Genomic DNA, 14,437 nt, shown 5'->3' with positions numbered 1-14,437 from the left:
TTATTCGAGCTATGCCGTACTTACTTTCTTATTCGAGCTTATAATTTTATAAATTTTCATCTTATCGATCTGAACTCAATTCCCCTATCATATTGATATTGATTACTTAAGCAGTTGTGTAAATAAATAAAAAAGCTTTAATTACAGAAGTGGTTTATTAACAGTTTTGTTTCAGCTCACATATAGGTACTTGAAATAATAAAATAAGTATTTTAAAAACTTACGTGAAACTTATGACGGTGCTGAAAACTAGGTATAATAAGTACCTACTTAAAACGGCATAAAGCTGAACAAATCAACAAATATCTTATTTTTATGAATGCATATCTTCAATTGATTATCAAAACTTAACTACTGCTTTCACATGACAATAACAATCATTATAAATGTAATCTTATCTCCATATGATATGTTTTAGAAATGTTACTATCATATAAAAATCACAAACAATCACAAATCACATAAAGAAGAACTATAAATTAATCACTTAATTAAATTATACATGGCACAGTAGTAGCACAGCACACATAACATCATTGTGACGTCAAGACTAGATCTTGGTTCATCCATCGCATACATAATAACATCTATAGTGAACTAGGGACCTATCTTATTCATAATACTTCTTTATTTCCAAAGCTTTGTGTTTTGATGCAAAACAAAGTGTCGATTTCATAGAAATCACAAGCTATTCCAGTCTGGCGTGGCGTGGCGGTCGCGCCATTCGTGAAACTTATCGCTAAAAATGTTTCATTAGCTTATTATCAAGTTGTAGATTTTATAACTAAGTACTAGTAAAATTCTACAAAAATTGTGCGTCTCTGTAGTTGTACCTACATCATTTCTTAATAAATCAGGCTTCTTTCGGACATCGCGGTAATCTTGAATACGATCAATATTATAAATTCTTAACTAATTTGCCTGGAAGACCGTATTGAACTTTTGGTTATCGCTTACATCGAAATGGTATCAAAAGCTACAGCTACTGAATAAGTACAGTATTCACACATTATTCCCAAGGGCACACTGGACGGATGCCATTACGTAATTGCACTTTCAATATTGCAGTTATCAAAAACACCCTGAATGATGAACATAATTATAATACTTATGAAAATATCATGTAAAGATATTGAGCGTCGGTCGTAAGGCCTTAATTAATCCTTTAATCCTTTTTACTGACTAGGAACAGCACATTGGTAACAATATTCTCCTTAACTAATGTAAAACACCTCCTGCGAAAGTGTAAAATGTACGAGGAGTTCAAGCCATTAGGTGTCACTTCCGGTAGTCTGGCTGGTAGAGCGAGTAGTAGGCGGCGGCGGCGGCCCCGCCCAGCAGCAGCGCGGCCGAGACCACGCGGCACGCCACCAGCGCCGGCTTGCCGCTGTTCTCTCCTGCGGGGGGACACCAGGGAATGTTAGGGTATGATCATTGAGTTATCCTACTCAAGTTAGTTAGAGGTAGAGATGCTAAAAGTTTTGGGGACTGGAGATCCGCAAAAGGATGCTTCATAGTAGTAGGTAGTGTAGTTACATGTTTTTTACCGTGTGTGTTTAATGTGTGATTACATTATTATCAAACGTTATGGTCCTTGGTCCACTCACCAGTAAAGACGAGGAAGCCGAGCGGCACGCCGACGAGCGCGCCCAGCGCGTGCGCGGACCACGCCACGCGGTCTTGGTCCCCCGCCCCCCCGCTCCAGGACACCCCCTCCAGGTCCCGCGCCCACAGCGAGCAGAGCCCCTCCGACGCCGACAGCACCACCACGCTCAGCGGCCGGAACCACCACAGCGGGATGTGACCGAACCTGGAAGCAACGACTACTCTTAGAATGGCTAGACAGAAAAGCAAATTCTAATGCTCTTACTCGATATATGCATCTTATTGTGTTACTGATAAATACCTACCAGAGCTGGACTAAGCCGGTTTGTTATAGTTGTGAGAGGATAGGCAAATTTGTATCAGTCACTGTATAAGTAACAAGTAATACTCGTAGCGGCCCTTTTTCGTGCTCCCAACAGATGGATCAGATATTATGATTGTAGTGCCTAAGTATTATAAGCTTAGTATAAAACTCACCTAAGGCACACATTAGGCAGATGCGCAGTGAGCAGCGCGTACACGCCGGCCGAGGCGCCCACCATGTGGACGGTGGGCTGCAGCGCGCCCGCCCCCAGCGCGCCGCCCGCCACGCCGCCCGCCCACAGCGCGCCCAGCCGCCACCACCGCTGCTCGCGCTCCAGCCGCCATCCCACCTGCAGGATAGAGACATAGGGTTAGCAACACTACACTAAAATTAAACCATGCATGAATATAGTGACTGAGTTTGTAAATAAATGACAATATTGAATGACATCGTCAGAAAAGAGTCGGTCATAGATGGTAAAATGTATCTCGCAAGGACCACCACGACATTCTAAACTCTGCGTTCTTTATGACCCCTCTACCGGTCTGTAGTAGATGGATCTATGAATCACTTTATGTACAAGAGTCTCACCACAAGAGCCACGAGTGCGTTGAGCGCGAGGTGCGCGGGCGAGGCGTGCAGCAGCCCGTAGGTGAGCAGCCGCCAGGGCTGGCGCCGCCACGCGCGCGGCGACCACTCCAGCGCCGCCCCCAGCCCGCCCGCGCCCGCCAGGTGGATGCATACCTGTGAAAAATTACCATTAGAAACACGAAAAGGGCTGGAGCAAGACGAAGCAAAGGTAAATAAGATGGTAAAATACTTACAATTAAAACTATCATAGACAATATGAAGTACGGCGGCCTGAGTATCTCAATGAGCCTGTCCTTCCTCTTCTGGAATTTCGTCTTGACTTTGGGCTTGGTCTTGCCCAGGTGTATCTGCGGGCACTTGCGGTTCTTCCTGGCGATGCCGGCGACGCCGAGCGTGAGTCCGGCCTGCAACTTGCCGGGGGCGGCGAGGGCGGGGGCGGGCAGCAGCGGGCGCTGCTCGTCGCCGGGCCGCAGGCGCTCGGTCTCGGTCCAGGCGCGCGCGGGCGGCGGCGCGGGCGGCCCCTGCACGCGGCTGCCCTGCCCCTCCCGCAGTCCCCGCCCCGCGCACTGCTCGTGGGGCGCCATGCTGCCTGCTGGTCGCTAGTCCACGGCTACTGCCGCCGCATCGCGCCTCCGACACACTCTGCAACAATCACGGTAATGAGCACTAATTCATAACAACTCCACTTTTATACACTTGTGTAAGGAAAACCAAAAATAGTTGTTATTAAAATAGGATTTATTGGAATTCCCTCAATTTAACAGGAAATCACAGTGTGCCCAAACCCAAACTTATCGGTATTATTGTGATAAGTAATGTACCTAAGTTACAATATTTATTTTAATTACATTTATTTATATGCAATATGCAATGCATCTTGATATCTGATCTAACTTTTTAGTCAGTAAACCCGTAAACCCAGTAAACCTGTAAACGAATAGGTTATTTTTCATGGTATAATAAATAATATGACGTTATTTTGTAATGCTTACCGCAGAGCAGAAAAAATATACATATGAAACACAGAAAAAAGTACATAATAAATACTTACCTACTTTTTAAAATTAACGAATTTGTATGGAATCTCTATCTATTCCTCTATTACCTATCAACCTCCGATGGAAAAAGAGGGGTGTTATAAATCTACGTGTCTGTATCTGTTTGTAGTAAAGCGTACATACTACTTACTATTCGGCCGAATACCGAATACTGAAAAAACTGGCCGAATAGGCCGAATACCGAATACTTGCCGAATATTCGTGTCATCTCTAGTTTTAAATAACCGATTTTCGCTTGCAGGTTCCCTTACGATATTTTCATTCACCGTACACATCATTGTACTTAAATTCCAACGATCTCATTAGATTTACTTTGCTATACTTATTTTATTTTTGAAAAATTTCATAGAGGTTCATACTAGGTTAATACAGAATTTGTTATTGTTTGATTGGTACATCTGCTCGGCCATGATTCATGATACAGAACAGGCATCATAGAAATGTTATTAATTCAGACACCGCGGAGCCGTGAGTCTTGTAAACAAAACCTACCGAGTCTACATCTACAAGAGGGCCAATAAAGAGAGCTGTTATGCAATCAATTCCTACGTTTAATACAACGTGATAGAGGCGTGGTTAGCGCAGCAGCGCTCTGGAACTTAGTTTGTCATAATATAGAGTGCCCCCCAGCTACAAGTTAATTTTAACCTGATGATTCCACGTGCTGGCACAGGTGCAGGTGCGAAGTACTGCGGACCGCCGTGTTTACAATACCACAACCACCATACTGGTAATGTCATTCAGGGAATTTTCAGCTTTTGTAAGAACATCACACTTATAGGTATCTCTATATCTGTTCCTATTTTAAAGTAATTATTTATATTCACCCTACCAGTTACTAAATATTGTAAGGAATAATACGCATATGTTAAAGCAGAACAAAAGGATAATGAAATGATGGGAAACACTTCTCAATGGGGCCACCTACTACGTGGTGGGTTTCCCGTCCGGATAGACGATGCCGCAGTTCCTGTGAGAGGCCGCCACAAGGAAACTGCACATTACTTATCACTAAATTCGCTATTTTGTTAATGACGTAGCTAAATATATTTACGTATGATAGGTTCCTTCCCATTCATTAATTGCTTGAATAGTTATATATTATACCATGCAAATAACAATAATAATATGAGGTTTAAGTACCTACCTACGAGTGTATGATAATGTACTTACCTATTTTTAGCTAATTTCAAAATACACATAATATTTATACAAATGTGTACATGTATATAATTAATTATATAAATAAGCGATAGCAATAGCATTCAATAAATACAACGTAGACAGGTAACTTAAGTTAGTTAAAAAGTGTGAAATAAATACATTATTTAAGTTAGTTAGACAGCGTTGGAAATGAGGATCAATTTCTACCATGCGTAGCAAGTCGGCACATGAGTGACACACACAAACTAGCTTCTAGATAACCTCGTTAGGTCAGAAATCAGATAATTACCTAATAAAAACGTAAATATTGCGTTCAAATTTTAAATGAAATGTTTTTAAAAATTGAGGCCCTTTTATTTTGGAGTCGGTATTTTGTGGCTGGAACTTTGTCATTGTTCGCGAGTATTAACATAAACAAGGCAAGGCACCCTTCCGGGCGCGTCACTTCATCACTTGATTTGATTGTGTCTGCGGTTCCACGATGTCTCCACGCACGCAGGCTTGGCAGCCCTCATCATCAATTACTAAAAGGTATATACTACTGCTGTATATGTAGTCCCTGTAACCCACCTACCTATCTTCAACAATCATACGCTTATACCCTTTTTAGGGTTCCGTAGCCAAAATGGCAAAAACGGAACCCTTATAGTTTCGTCATGTCCGTCTGTCCGTCTGTCCGTCTGTCCGTCTGTCACAGCCGATTTACTCGGAAACTATAAGTACTACAGTGATGAAATTTGATGGGAATATGTGTTGTATGAACCGCTACAAAAATATGACACTAAATAGTAAAAAAAAGAATTGGGGGTGGGGTCCCCCATACATGTAACTGAGGGATGAAATTTTTTTTTTCGATGTACATACCCGTGTGGGGTATCAATGGAAAGGTCTTTTAAAATGATATAAAGTTTTCTAAAAAACATTTTTCTTAAAGTGAACGGTTTTTGAGATATCAGCTCTCAAAGTCGTAAAAAGTATGTCCCCCCCCCTCTATTTTTATAACTACGGGGTATAAAATTCTAAAAAAAATAGAGGTGATGCATGCTAATTAACTCTTTCAACGATTTTTGGTTTGATCAAAGTATCTCTTATAGTTTTTGAGATAGGTTGATTTAACTGTAATTTTGCTGCTACGGAACCCTTTGTGCGCGAGCCCGACTCGCACTTGGCCGGTTTTTTTACTTATAATGATATATTATGATTTTGATGGTCCAAAAGAATACCGCAATATAATTTTAAAACCTTCCTATTAAAAGGTTAATTAATGATAATGATAACGATACTAACCGTAAACACTGGCAGATTAATTAATGAAGTTAGGTAGTTTTGGCACTAATTTAATGAAAAGGGTAAAACTAAATGGGGTTAATGCTAATGATGCCGTTTAAATCATAAATATCTTGTTTATTTAGCTAAAGTACCTAACCTACCCAAGTAATTATTTATTATCACTGTAAGATATATTAATTTATATTAGTTTAGGGTTAGATAAGGAATGGGGTCACGAGCACGATGCTCAGTCTTATTTGAATTAGTCTATCTATGTCTATATACCTACCTACATTGCACGAGGTTATCATATCACCCGGTGCCTCTATCCCTGACTATCTAGATAGAGGGAAAGATTACTTAGCAGTATGCAGTAGTATCATCAATTTATAAAACCGCCGCAGTAATATTTTTCTTGGTGAAAGACCACGGTAAATGAAATCAACGGGGAATCGAACCTTCATGATTCAGACATTTACTGCAAGCGGTGAGTGACAAGGGAATCCTCTCCAAGTGACTCATCACCTGTATGTGTTGTGTATTGTGTAGGTACCTACCTGTGTCGGGAGCACCCTGGGCCGCGACGTGAGCCACTGACCGCTAATCTGACTGGCTAATTTCACCACCGCCACTCCTAGTCCAGCTCTAGTACCTAGGTCTACGTAAATCAAACAGCTGAACTGACTATATCGTAGAGACAAATAATCATATTAATGGGTCATATTGGGTAGGCAATTAAGGTAACTACACCAGCCATACCAATAGTTACTGATAAGGTGATAATGATAACACATTTGTCTGAAGTTTTTCGATATTAAAATATGTATCTGGGACTGTTGACAGTGTCTTTTTCATTTATTCATCCCTGGTCTTGGATAAGGCACCTGGGCAGTTCTTCTTTTTAACCTACATAATGCATAAAAAATTATCCCGAATTTGAAAAAAATAACTATAGCTTTTTGGTGAACTCTTATAACTTTTATGATAGCTACATTTCTATTCTATCGAAAAAGGTGGTTGGCCGCGTAGTTTACGTATTTTTTCAAGATTTTCAGAACATAATACGTGGATAAGGCAAAGAAAATTACACCTTCGTCACAGAATCTTTTTTTTTTTAACGAAACAGTCTTCGTTGATTAAAATGAAACTTTTTTGATACATTAATAAACAAAATACCATTTTAGAAAACATATGAAGGAATGGATTTTTAGTATTAAAAAAATATTTATTAAGTAGTTATTACCACTCTGTCACAATTTCAGCTAAAATGAAGCTTGTTTTTGTTATAAATATTTTTTCGCTACTAATTACAGTAAAAAATTAACAGCATAGACGTTAACATCAATGACTAAATTTAATATGATTTTTCCAAAGTTGCACTATTTATAACATAACATATAAACGACCATAAATAAGTTGACTACCAGGAGACACCAATCGTTACAGAGTGGTAAACGATGTGACTGAGTTGTTATTCTATTAAATATTAGGCAGCGTTTTGGAATAAAATAGTTTTATTTAATAAGAATTATTAAGTAACTTATATAAAAATCATTATGGTTTCAATTTAGTCAAAGAATTAAGTGGAGATATCTTTATAATTAGTATAACTAATAAAATCATACTTGGTAACCTCTGGAGAGTGAAATATCCGTATTTTAGGAACTTAAAGGACAAATTTGTTCCAACTAAATAAAATAATGTTTAACTGCACAAATAATATTTTCGACAACCTAAAATTTAAGTAACATAATGAAAAATTACGTAATTTGTTAAAGTTTTAATCAGCCATATTTCGAAAATACAGCAGTGGCTCTTAGAACTTGAAAAAAATACTTTTTCTTTTTTTAATTACCTTAGAAGCTGGAAGGACTTTAATGTTATCATCAAACATCCGATAAATCATTCTCCACTTTATTAAACAGTCTACCAAATTCATCGTCTGTTCTTCAGAACAATAGCACGAAATCACCTTTTTCACTAACGAAACTTTTTATTACTGCAGCGCAAGTGTATTGGACGTTCCTTTCGCTTCGTACTTTGGCCAAAACGTGTAGTTTCTCTTCAATTTTTCTTTGATGAATATCCTCAGGTTCAAGTGTTTGGTAAGAATGTGACAGATTTGTCGTGTGACAGAGGGGTAAAATGTGTTTCAAAGTCGATTAGTATTTAAACAGTAACATAAAGTGTGTTATTCACATGTTGATGGCAAAATAATCGTTATGACCAATGAGTAAATAACAGAATTATAATTTTATTGTATTTTATTTTAACAATTATCTACGTGACGAAGCTGTCGCCGAATAAAACCACGCACCCCCTGTCACACTTTGCGGGTGGCCAATACGCGGTGTCTGGATCTCAAAGGGGAAATCTTACCAAGGGGAAAAGGAGACCTTAAACTCTGATCGATGGCAATAAGGACGAGTGGCTCAAACAAATATTTTAAATGGCAACCTACGTGACAGAGTGTAACTACTAAAATATTAGGTAGTAAAAGACAAATTTTCAAAATTTTTTTTAAATATTTCAGAAATAATTTAAAAATATACATTTTGTTTTATTAAATAGGTAATATCTTCTGGAGTTTAAATAATTTTTTATATTTTATGTCGTCATATATATTTTTTGTAACATTATGGAATATACACAGGATGAAGTGGCGGGAGACAGCCAAGATTCGTATGAAATACACCTCTGTCACGCGGATGTACCACTCTGTAACGTAATTATAAATACAAAAATATAAATTTATATTTATTTAAACGTGCACAGCCGTTGTATTTTTAGTACAATGCACGTTGAAATATAAATAAATAAATAAATATTTGTAAAACTCATGATTTTTTATTCACAACTGATGGAGACACCTTTATGTAGGTTAAAAAGAAGAACTGCCCACCTGCTTTATGGTTAGTCAGTAAGTCATAATTATCTCCTTCATTATAGTTGTTCCCAAGCAGGGCCAGGGGTCCTAACTAAGTAAAGTAAGTACCTATATTGTTATTGCAATGCGCTTACCTCTGTCTGCAACTTTTCTAACAAGGAAATTTCGTAGTTAATTAAGCCCTCCTGGGTATCCACTGAAAACTGGACAGGTAGGTAGGTAACCGAAACACTTGCCAGTCTTGGCACACACACAATTAATGCACAAGAAACAATCTTTTCCTACATATTTTAACTAAAGTATATTTTTATTACTTATAAATTAATAAATGATACGTCTTTCCTGCGCCACCGCCTTATCATAACTAATGAATGAAAATCATGAATGAAAGTCAAAACAAATCAGCTGATAGCAGCAACCGTGATTCAAGTCTCGACTTGCCAGACGTCGCGGGCGTGCGAGCGAGACGGAGCAAGCGGCTAGAGCGGGACGGACGACACTATATCGCAACATTCACGGAAAATAAACCAATGAGTCAGATGATGTGAAGAATGATGAAGGAATACTTATCTGGTGAGGGATGCTATCTGGGATGGCTGCTGGCTGCGGGACGGGTCTTTGTAAGCTTCGGCCGGGATAGGATACTTGGCCCTGGGCCTGCACAGCAGCTATATAGTGGCGAGATAGGTACCTAGTACCTACCTAGGTACTCACTCATTGTACGTTCCTTCACTAAGTAGGTATCTGCAGGCTGTGGTTTTATGCTTTTCCCGGCGCTGCTGTGCAAATTATTTAATGCTGAGAAGGTTAACCAGATTTCTGCTTCTATAGCCCGAGTCCGCGTTGTTCTATGCTGAACTATGCTCTATAGGTGCTCTATAGGTACCTATTCTAAATAGATAGCGCTCGATCTAGTAAATGCAGCTGCTGTCAGCCCTCAGTCACAAGTGCCTCCAGCGTGCGTGGGTGTCGGTAACTCGGTACTCGGTAGGTAGGTAGTAGGTACATACATACCATCTCAGATGATTTATAGACTTACAAACTATGAAACTTTGCCAAATAGCTGAAATTGAAGAGGCGGAATGTAGACGTTATTGCCTGGCAAGCTAATTCAGGTTAGAGTGATTTCAAATTTTAGCACCTGTATTATAATAGTATACATATAGTGACGTATACCATATATAGTGTGTATAAAGTAGTGCAGTGCGTAACAACAAAGCATTCCTAAGTACCTAGCGCACATAAACTATGTCGCGTGTGTGTACCTACATTTATATTTAGTGACAACATGAACAAACAGCCACCCCACAGTTTAAACAAACTGTGCCCTACACTCAGTCACTCACCCACCAACATGTAATAAAGAAGATATCAACAACGTTTACACTCATTCAGGATTAACACACAAATATCCGGATTATCAGGAAACAATACTCCTCGATTACCTTATCATCGTGGAGGGTGTCCCACACTTGTGGCGCGGGGAGCGGCCAGGGGCTCCCCCTGCCCGCCACCGCCGTCTAGACTGCCTCCGGGACCCCGCGGCTTCGCACCGTCACCGCACCAGACACCACAGACACACACAAATATTAACACACTCATTAAATGTATCACTACACAGCAAAATAAGCTACATCGTGGTCGAAATGAACATTGCACCTCCGGTTGTAAAGTGAATATAATGATAATGATGATCGGAGGGCGCGCGTGTTTGGGCGGCGCGGCTGGGGCGGGCGGGCGGCGCGGCGCGGCGGGCGGACTGCGGGTCGACGACCGCCATGTTGCCCGCCGTCACCATGGTTACCCTGCATCCGACATAGAGTAGTCGGGGCAGACGTGGAACTGGGGTAAACTAACTATTGCTGGCCAGTCTGGCCAACTGGCCACGCATGTAGATACACTATAATTAGGTACATACATCTCGATACGGATTCTGCGGATCATTAGCCTACTTGTCTAATTAGTTGGGTTCGCTGTCCGGTGTAGATTCGATAACGATTAATAACCATAAATAAAAGAAAATCTAAGTCAGAAAACGGACACCGGCATACTTACTTAGTACATATTTCCTAGATAAAAAAAAATGCTAGAATAACGTGCAGTTACTTACATGGGTACTAACTGTATACCTAAGTCCTTATCTGCAGCGTAAATATTCTATGAGTCAGATATTTGTATTTATTTTCGGTCAAGGTTGGGACTTGGGACCGCGGTGACTAAATAAGCTTGATCCCACTGCTGACTTTCGTAAACGGTGCTCGTTAAACGGAGATTAATGGGGTGTTAACTTGTTAACCTGGTTTAGAAAAGGGTAACTTTGTACCCATGTTATGGACCGACCAACAATTAGTCAATTAGAATGGGATTTAATTTAACATTTATACTTGTAAGTAAGTTAAGCAAGTCATTGATTAGACTTATTATTGACTTGACGACCGAATGGCGTAGTGGTTAGTGACCCTGACTACTGAGCCGATGGTCCCGGGTTCGATTCCCGGCTGGGGCAGATATTTGTTTAAACACAGATTTTTGTTCTCGGGTCTTGGATGTGCCCGTAAAATGGCAATAGGCCCGCCCCCTATTACATTGGGACTAACAAAAACACTCTGGTGAAAAGTGGGTGCAGCAATGCACCTCTGCCTACCCCGCAAGGGAGTACATTAGTACAAGGCGTGAGTGCGTGTTTTTTTTTTATTATTATTTAATAATAAATTAGCCTGCTCCTTTAATAATAAAATGCTTTAATAATAAATAGGATAAAATTCATTGGGATTCTATCTGAAACGACAGCGGGTGATAATGACGATCATGATTAGTTAATTATAATTAGATGAAGCGTTACCGCATTCCCATTTTTAGGTAAGTGGCTAAAAACTTACCTTAATTAAACCTTACTTAATAATTAATCAATTCGTAGTCAGCCAATACTTATTATTACATATTTAATTAAGAATACTAGTTACTTACTTAGTTAATTAAAAGATAACAATAAGTTTCTAAGTAAGTACCTAGGACCCACAAGTTTCTATTTATCTAAGCTTACGCATTAGTAGTATTTTGTTTTTTTTTTATCGATTAGTCGGTAGGTACACCACTGACCCGTTGGTCGGATGACTCGGATGACACCGGCAAGTGGCTGGACCAAACTGGATGAGTATGGCACACGACCCTGGTAGAATGGAGGAGGCCTATTATATCCAGCAGTGGGTAGACATAGGCTGAATAAGAAGATGTTATAGTTGCTGATAATGCAAAATGTTATAATTTCAATGTCATAAAAAAATATTTTTTGCATTATCAGCGACGATATAACTATACGTGTTTTGCAAAATCATTTTAACAAATTAATATTAAGTATAAATAATGACATCTATGGCTTTAGATAGAGATTTTATTTAACACTGACACTAACTGTATTCAACTGTTTGTGCTACTCCACAACAGATGGCAGGTTTTCAAGTTTATTAAATAGCTTTTTGGCAATAGGTGGCAGCACTTGTATTTGAAGAGACTCAAGTCTTTGCCGGAATTATGAAATTTGGGATGATAAAATTATAAGAGAATTATAAAACGAAAAAAAATATATGCAGATAGTAGACAGAGATCTTTACTGAACTACTTACCTAATAGGTATAAGTAAATAGTAGTAGTTTTTAGTCTAAGTTTTTCCTACAAACACTATGAACATTTCATACAAACACTATGATAACGAAAATTATGTTTGATAGAAATACTTGATTTTTTTTAAAGAAAAATGGCATAATGTAATTGTAAACTCAACATAGTGTAAATACCTGCATGCCTGCCAAATGCCTGCATGATACCTACTCCACAACCACAACCCCGGCTGATCGCCGGCTCAGCGGCGGCGGCCGCGTGACGTCATTAGTGCTCAGGATAATGACTAACATCATTAAATTTGACAATCTTCGCATACGCTTGTGTAGGTGAATATTGACCATGGCCGTGGGTAAGTATTACTATTAATACACAACACATACTAACTTAATTTAGAGGCCCAGGGTAAATTATAAATAAAGTAAGTAAAAAAAAACTTAATTTTATCTCGATAAGTAAGTACCAAAAAAGGTTTTTTCTGCGAACTTCGTGTTTTCGGTTCGGTCCAAACAACTTTATAATTCTGGACAGTAGGTACCTTGTCAAACTAACAAAACATTCTTCTCTCTTATCTATTCATTATTTCAAAGATTTAAAAGCAAAAACGTGCAATCGCTGCTCTATCAAGTTGTTTGGACCGAATACTGGGTATGAATATTAGGCTGTTTGCAAAAATACCTTTGCCGCGTCACAGAGCATCCAGAAAAGTTTGATAATAAACCAAAAACTCCTACGACTACGACTCCACATGTAAACAAAATGGCTTTGTGATCTAAAAAATGTTAATCCTTGGTAAATGTAAATTCATCCAGATTTCATGTGAAATGGATGTTGTTAAATTAATAAAACTAAATAACTAGTGGTAACAAGTGATTTAACATTGGTGCCCTTTCTAACGAACTGTTTTCACTCACTTGTAGTTAATTTACGTCTACTCTTCATTCGTTTTTTTTTTCTAATTTGGCGGTTCGTGGTGTCTTTCTTGAAAATGTAAAAAGGTTCATTTGTTTTGTTATTTACTTGCAAAGTTAGTTGCAAAGTGAAAGTGACAGATAGCGGATACATAGGTTCTTTAAAAGCTATGATGATAGTGCTGATTGTGCTGATCTTCACTGTGTTGGTGCCGTGGCCGTGGACGATACACGGGACATGCTGGGAGCATTGCGGCGGCGGCGGCGGCGGCGGCGCGGCGCTGCAGATATTGTTGGGGTGAGTGTATAAGATATTATAAGCTATATGATATACATATTATTATGTTGTGCAACTTTTATTTATTGCTTGATAATATTATATACTGAGTATACACTATAAGTACCTACGTATAATATGCTACGATTAGAGTAATGTGTGATTATAAACAAAATATAAGGATTCCGTTTTTTGCCATTTGGCAAATTTGCATTTTTTTTCATTTTACTTACGTTAGTAGTACGTACGTACTTAGTGTTCTTACATTGGTATACTGATTATAGAGTGTGTATAAAGCTCTATCCATCATTTTACGTGAGAAAGGAGGATTAACACTAAAATCATTTGGCCATTTCCAATTTCCAATCCCTTGTTAGCCGGCCGCTGCGTCGGGCGCTGGGGGGGCACTTTAGCTTACGAAAAACAAAGTTGCAAACAACGACTCTCGTTCGTTTTTCATCAAGCTAGAGTAGTCCTCCAGGTCTTGTCGCTCGAGCGCTCGGACACGCTCGTGCCGAGGCCGGGCCACTGATAAATATTGTATCATTTGCATAATGGCCGCCGCCGGGCTGGACCCTGGACCCCGCTGCAGCGTTATTGCATCGCTCCAGTCCCCCCGCTCGGCCTGGCCGCCGCTCATGCAAACACACCACGCTTCAACGACACACGGTTACACGATTTAATCACTTTTTCAACGCTCGGTACGTACCCTGGGCGCCCGTATAATTAACTAGCCAACGTGAGATAAAACAT

The 14,437-nt window shown here is 39.4% G+C and overlaps 1 protein-coding gene across 2 annotated transcripts; it reads right to left on the bottom strand.

The window, feature by feature from the left end:
• Positions 1-142: 142 nt before the first annotated feature.
• LOC119693626 (rhomboid-related protein 2) lies at positions 143-10,470 on the bottom strand. 2 transcript variants are annotated; one of them, XM_048623441.1, is made up of 6 exons: positions 10,324-10,470; positions 2,734-3,142; positions 2,501-2,653; positions 2,083-2,258; positions 1,608-1,810; positions 143-1,397 (listed from the first exon to the last, which is right to left on the bottom strand). In XM_048623441.1, exons 2-6 carry the CDS (start codon positions 3,082-3,084, stop codon positions 1,279-1,281), a joined length of 1,002 nt encoding a protein of 333 aa, XP_048479398.1. In that variant the 5' UTR covers positions 3,085-3,142; positions 10,324-10,470; the 3' UTR covers positions 143-1,278. The 2 variants fall into 2 exon arrangements, with proteins under 2 accessions (XP_048479398.1, XP_037973402.2); XM_038117474.2 differs by lacking the exon at positions 10,324-10,470 and adding an exon at positions 9,013-9,230.
• Between the last annotated feature and the right edge of the window lie 3,967 nt (positions 10,471-14,437).

This window comes from Plutella xylostella, chromosome 10 (genome assembly GCF_932276165.1).
Source record: "Plutella xylostella chromosome 10, ilPluXylo3.1, whole genome shotgun sequence".
NCBI lineage: Eukaryota > Metazoa > Arthropoda > Insecta > Lepidoptera > Plutellidae > Plutella > Plutella xylostella.
Note: the sequence above shows the minus strand (reverse complement) of the source record. Positions and strands in the feature narration are given on the sequence as shown.

Bases quoted from the DNA above. Each gene is read 5' to 3' on its own strand.
- LOC119693626 (XM_048623441.1), bottom strand. From the start codon at position 3,084: ATGGCGCCCCACGAGCAGTGCGCGGGGCGGGGACTGCGGGAGGGGCAG. The intron at 2,259-2,500 runs GTGAGACTCTTG...TCTATCCTGCAG, and splicing joins ACGCACTCGTGGCTCTTGTG to GTGGGATGGCGGCTGGAGCG. The intron at 1,811-2,082 runs GTGAGTTTTATA...CGTTGCTTCCAG, and splicing joins CTGCCTAATGTGTGCCTTAG to GTTCGGTCACATCCCGCTGT.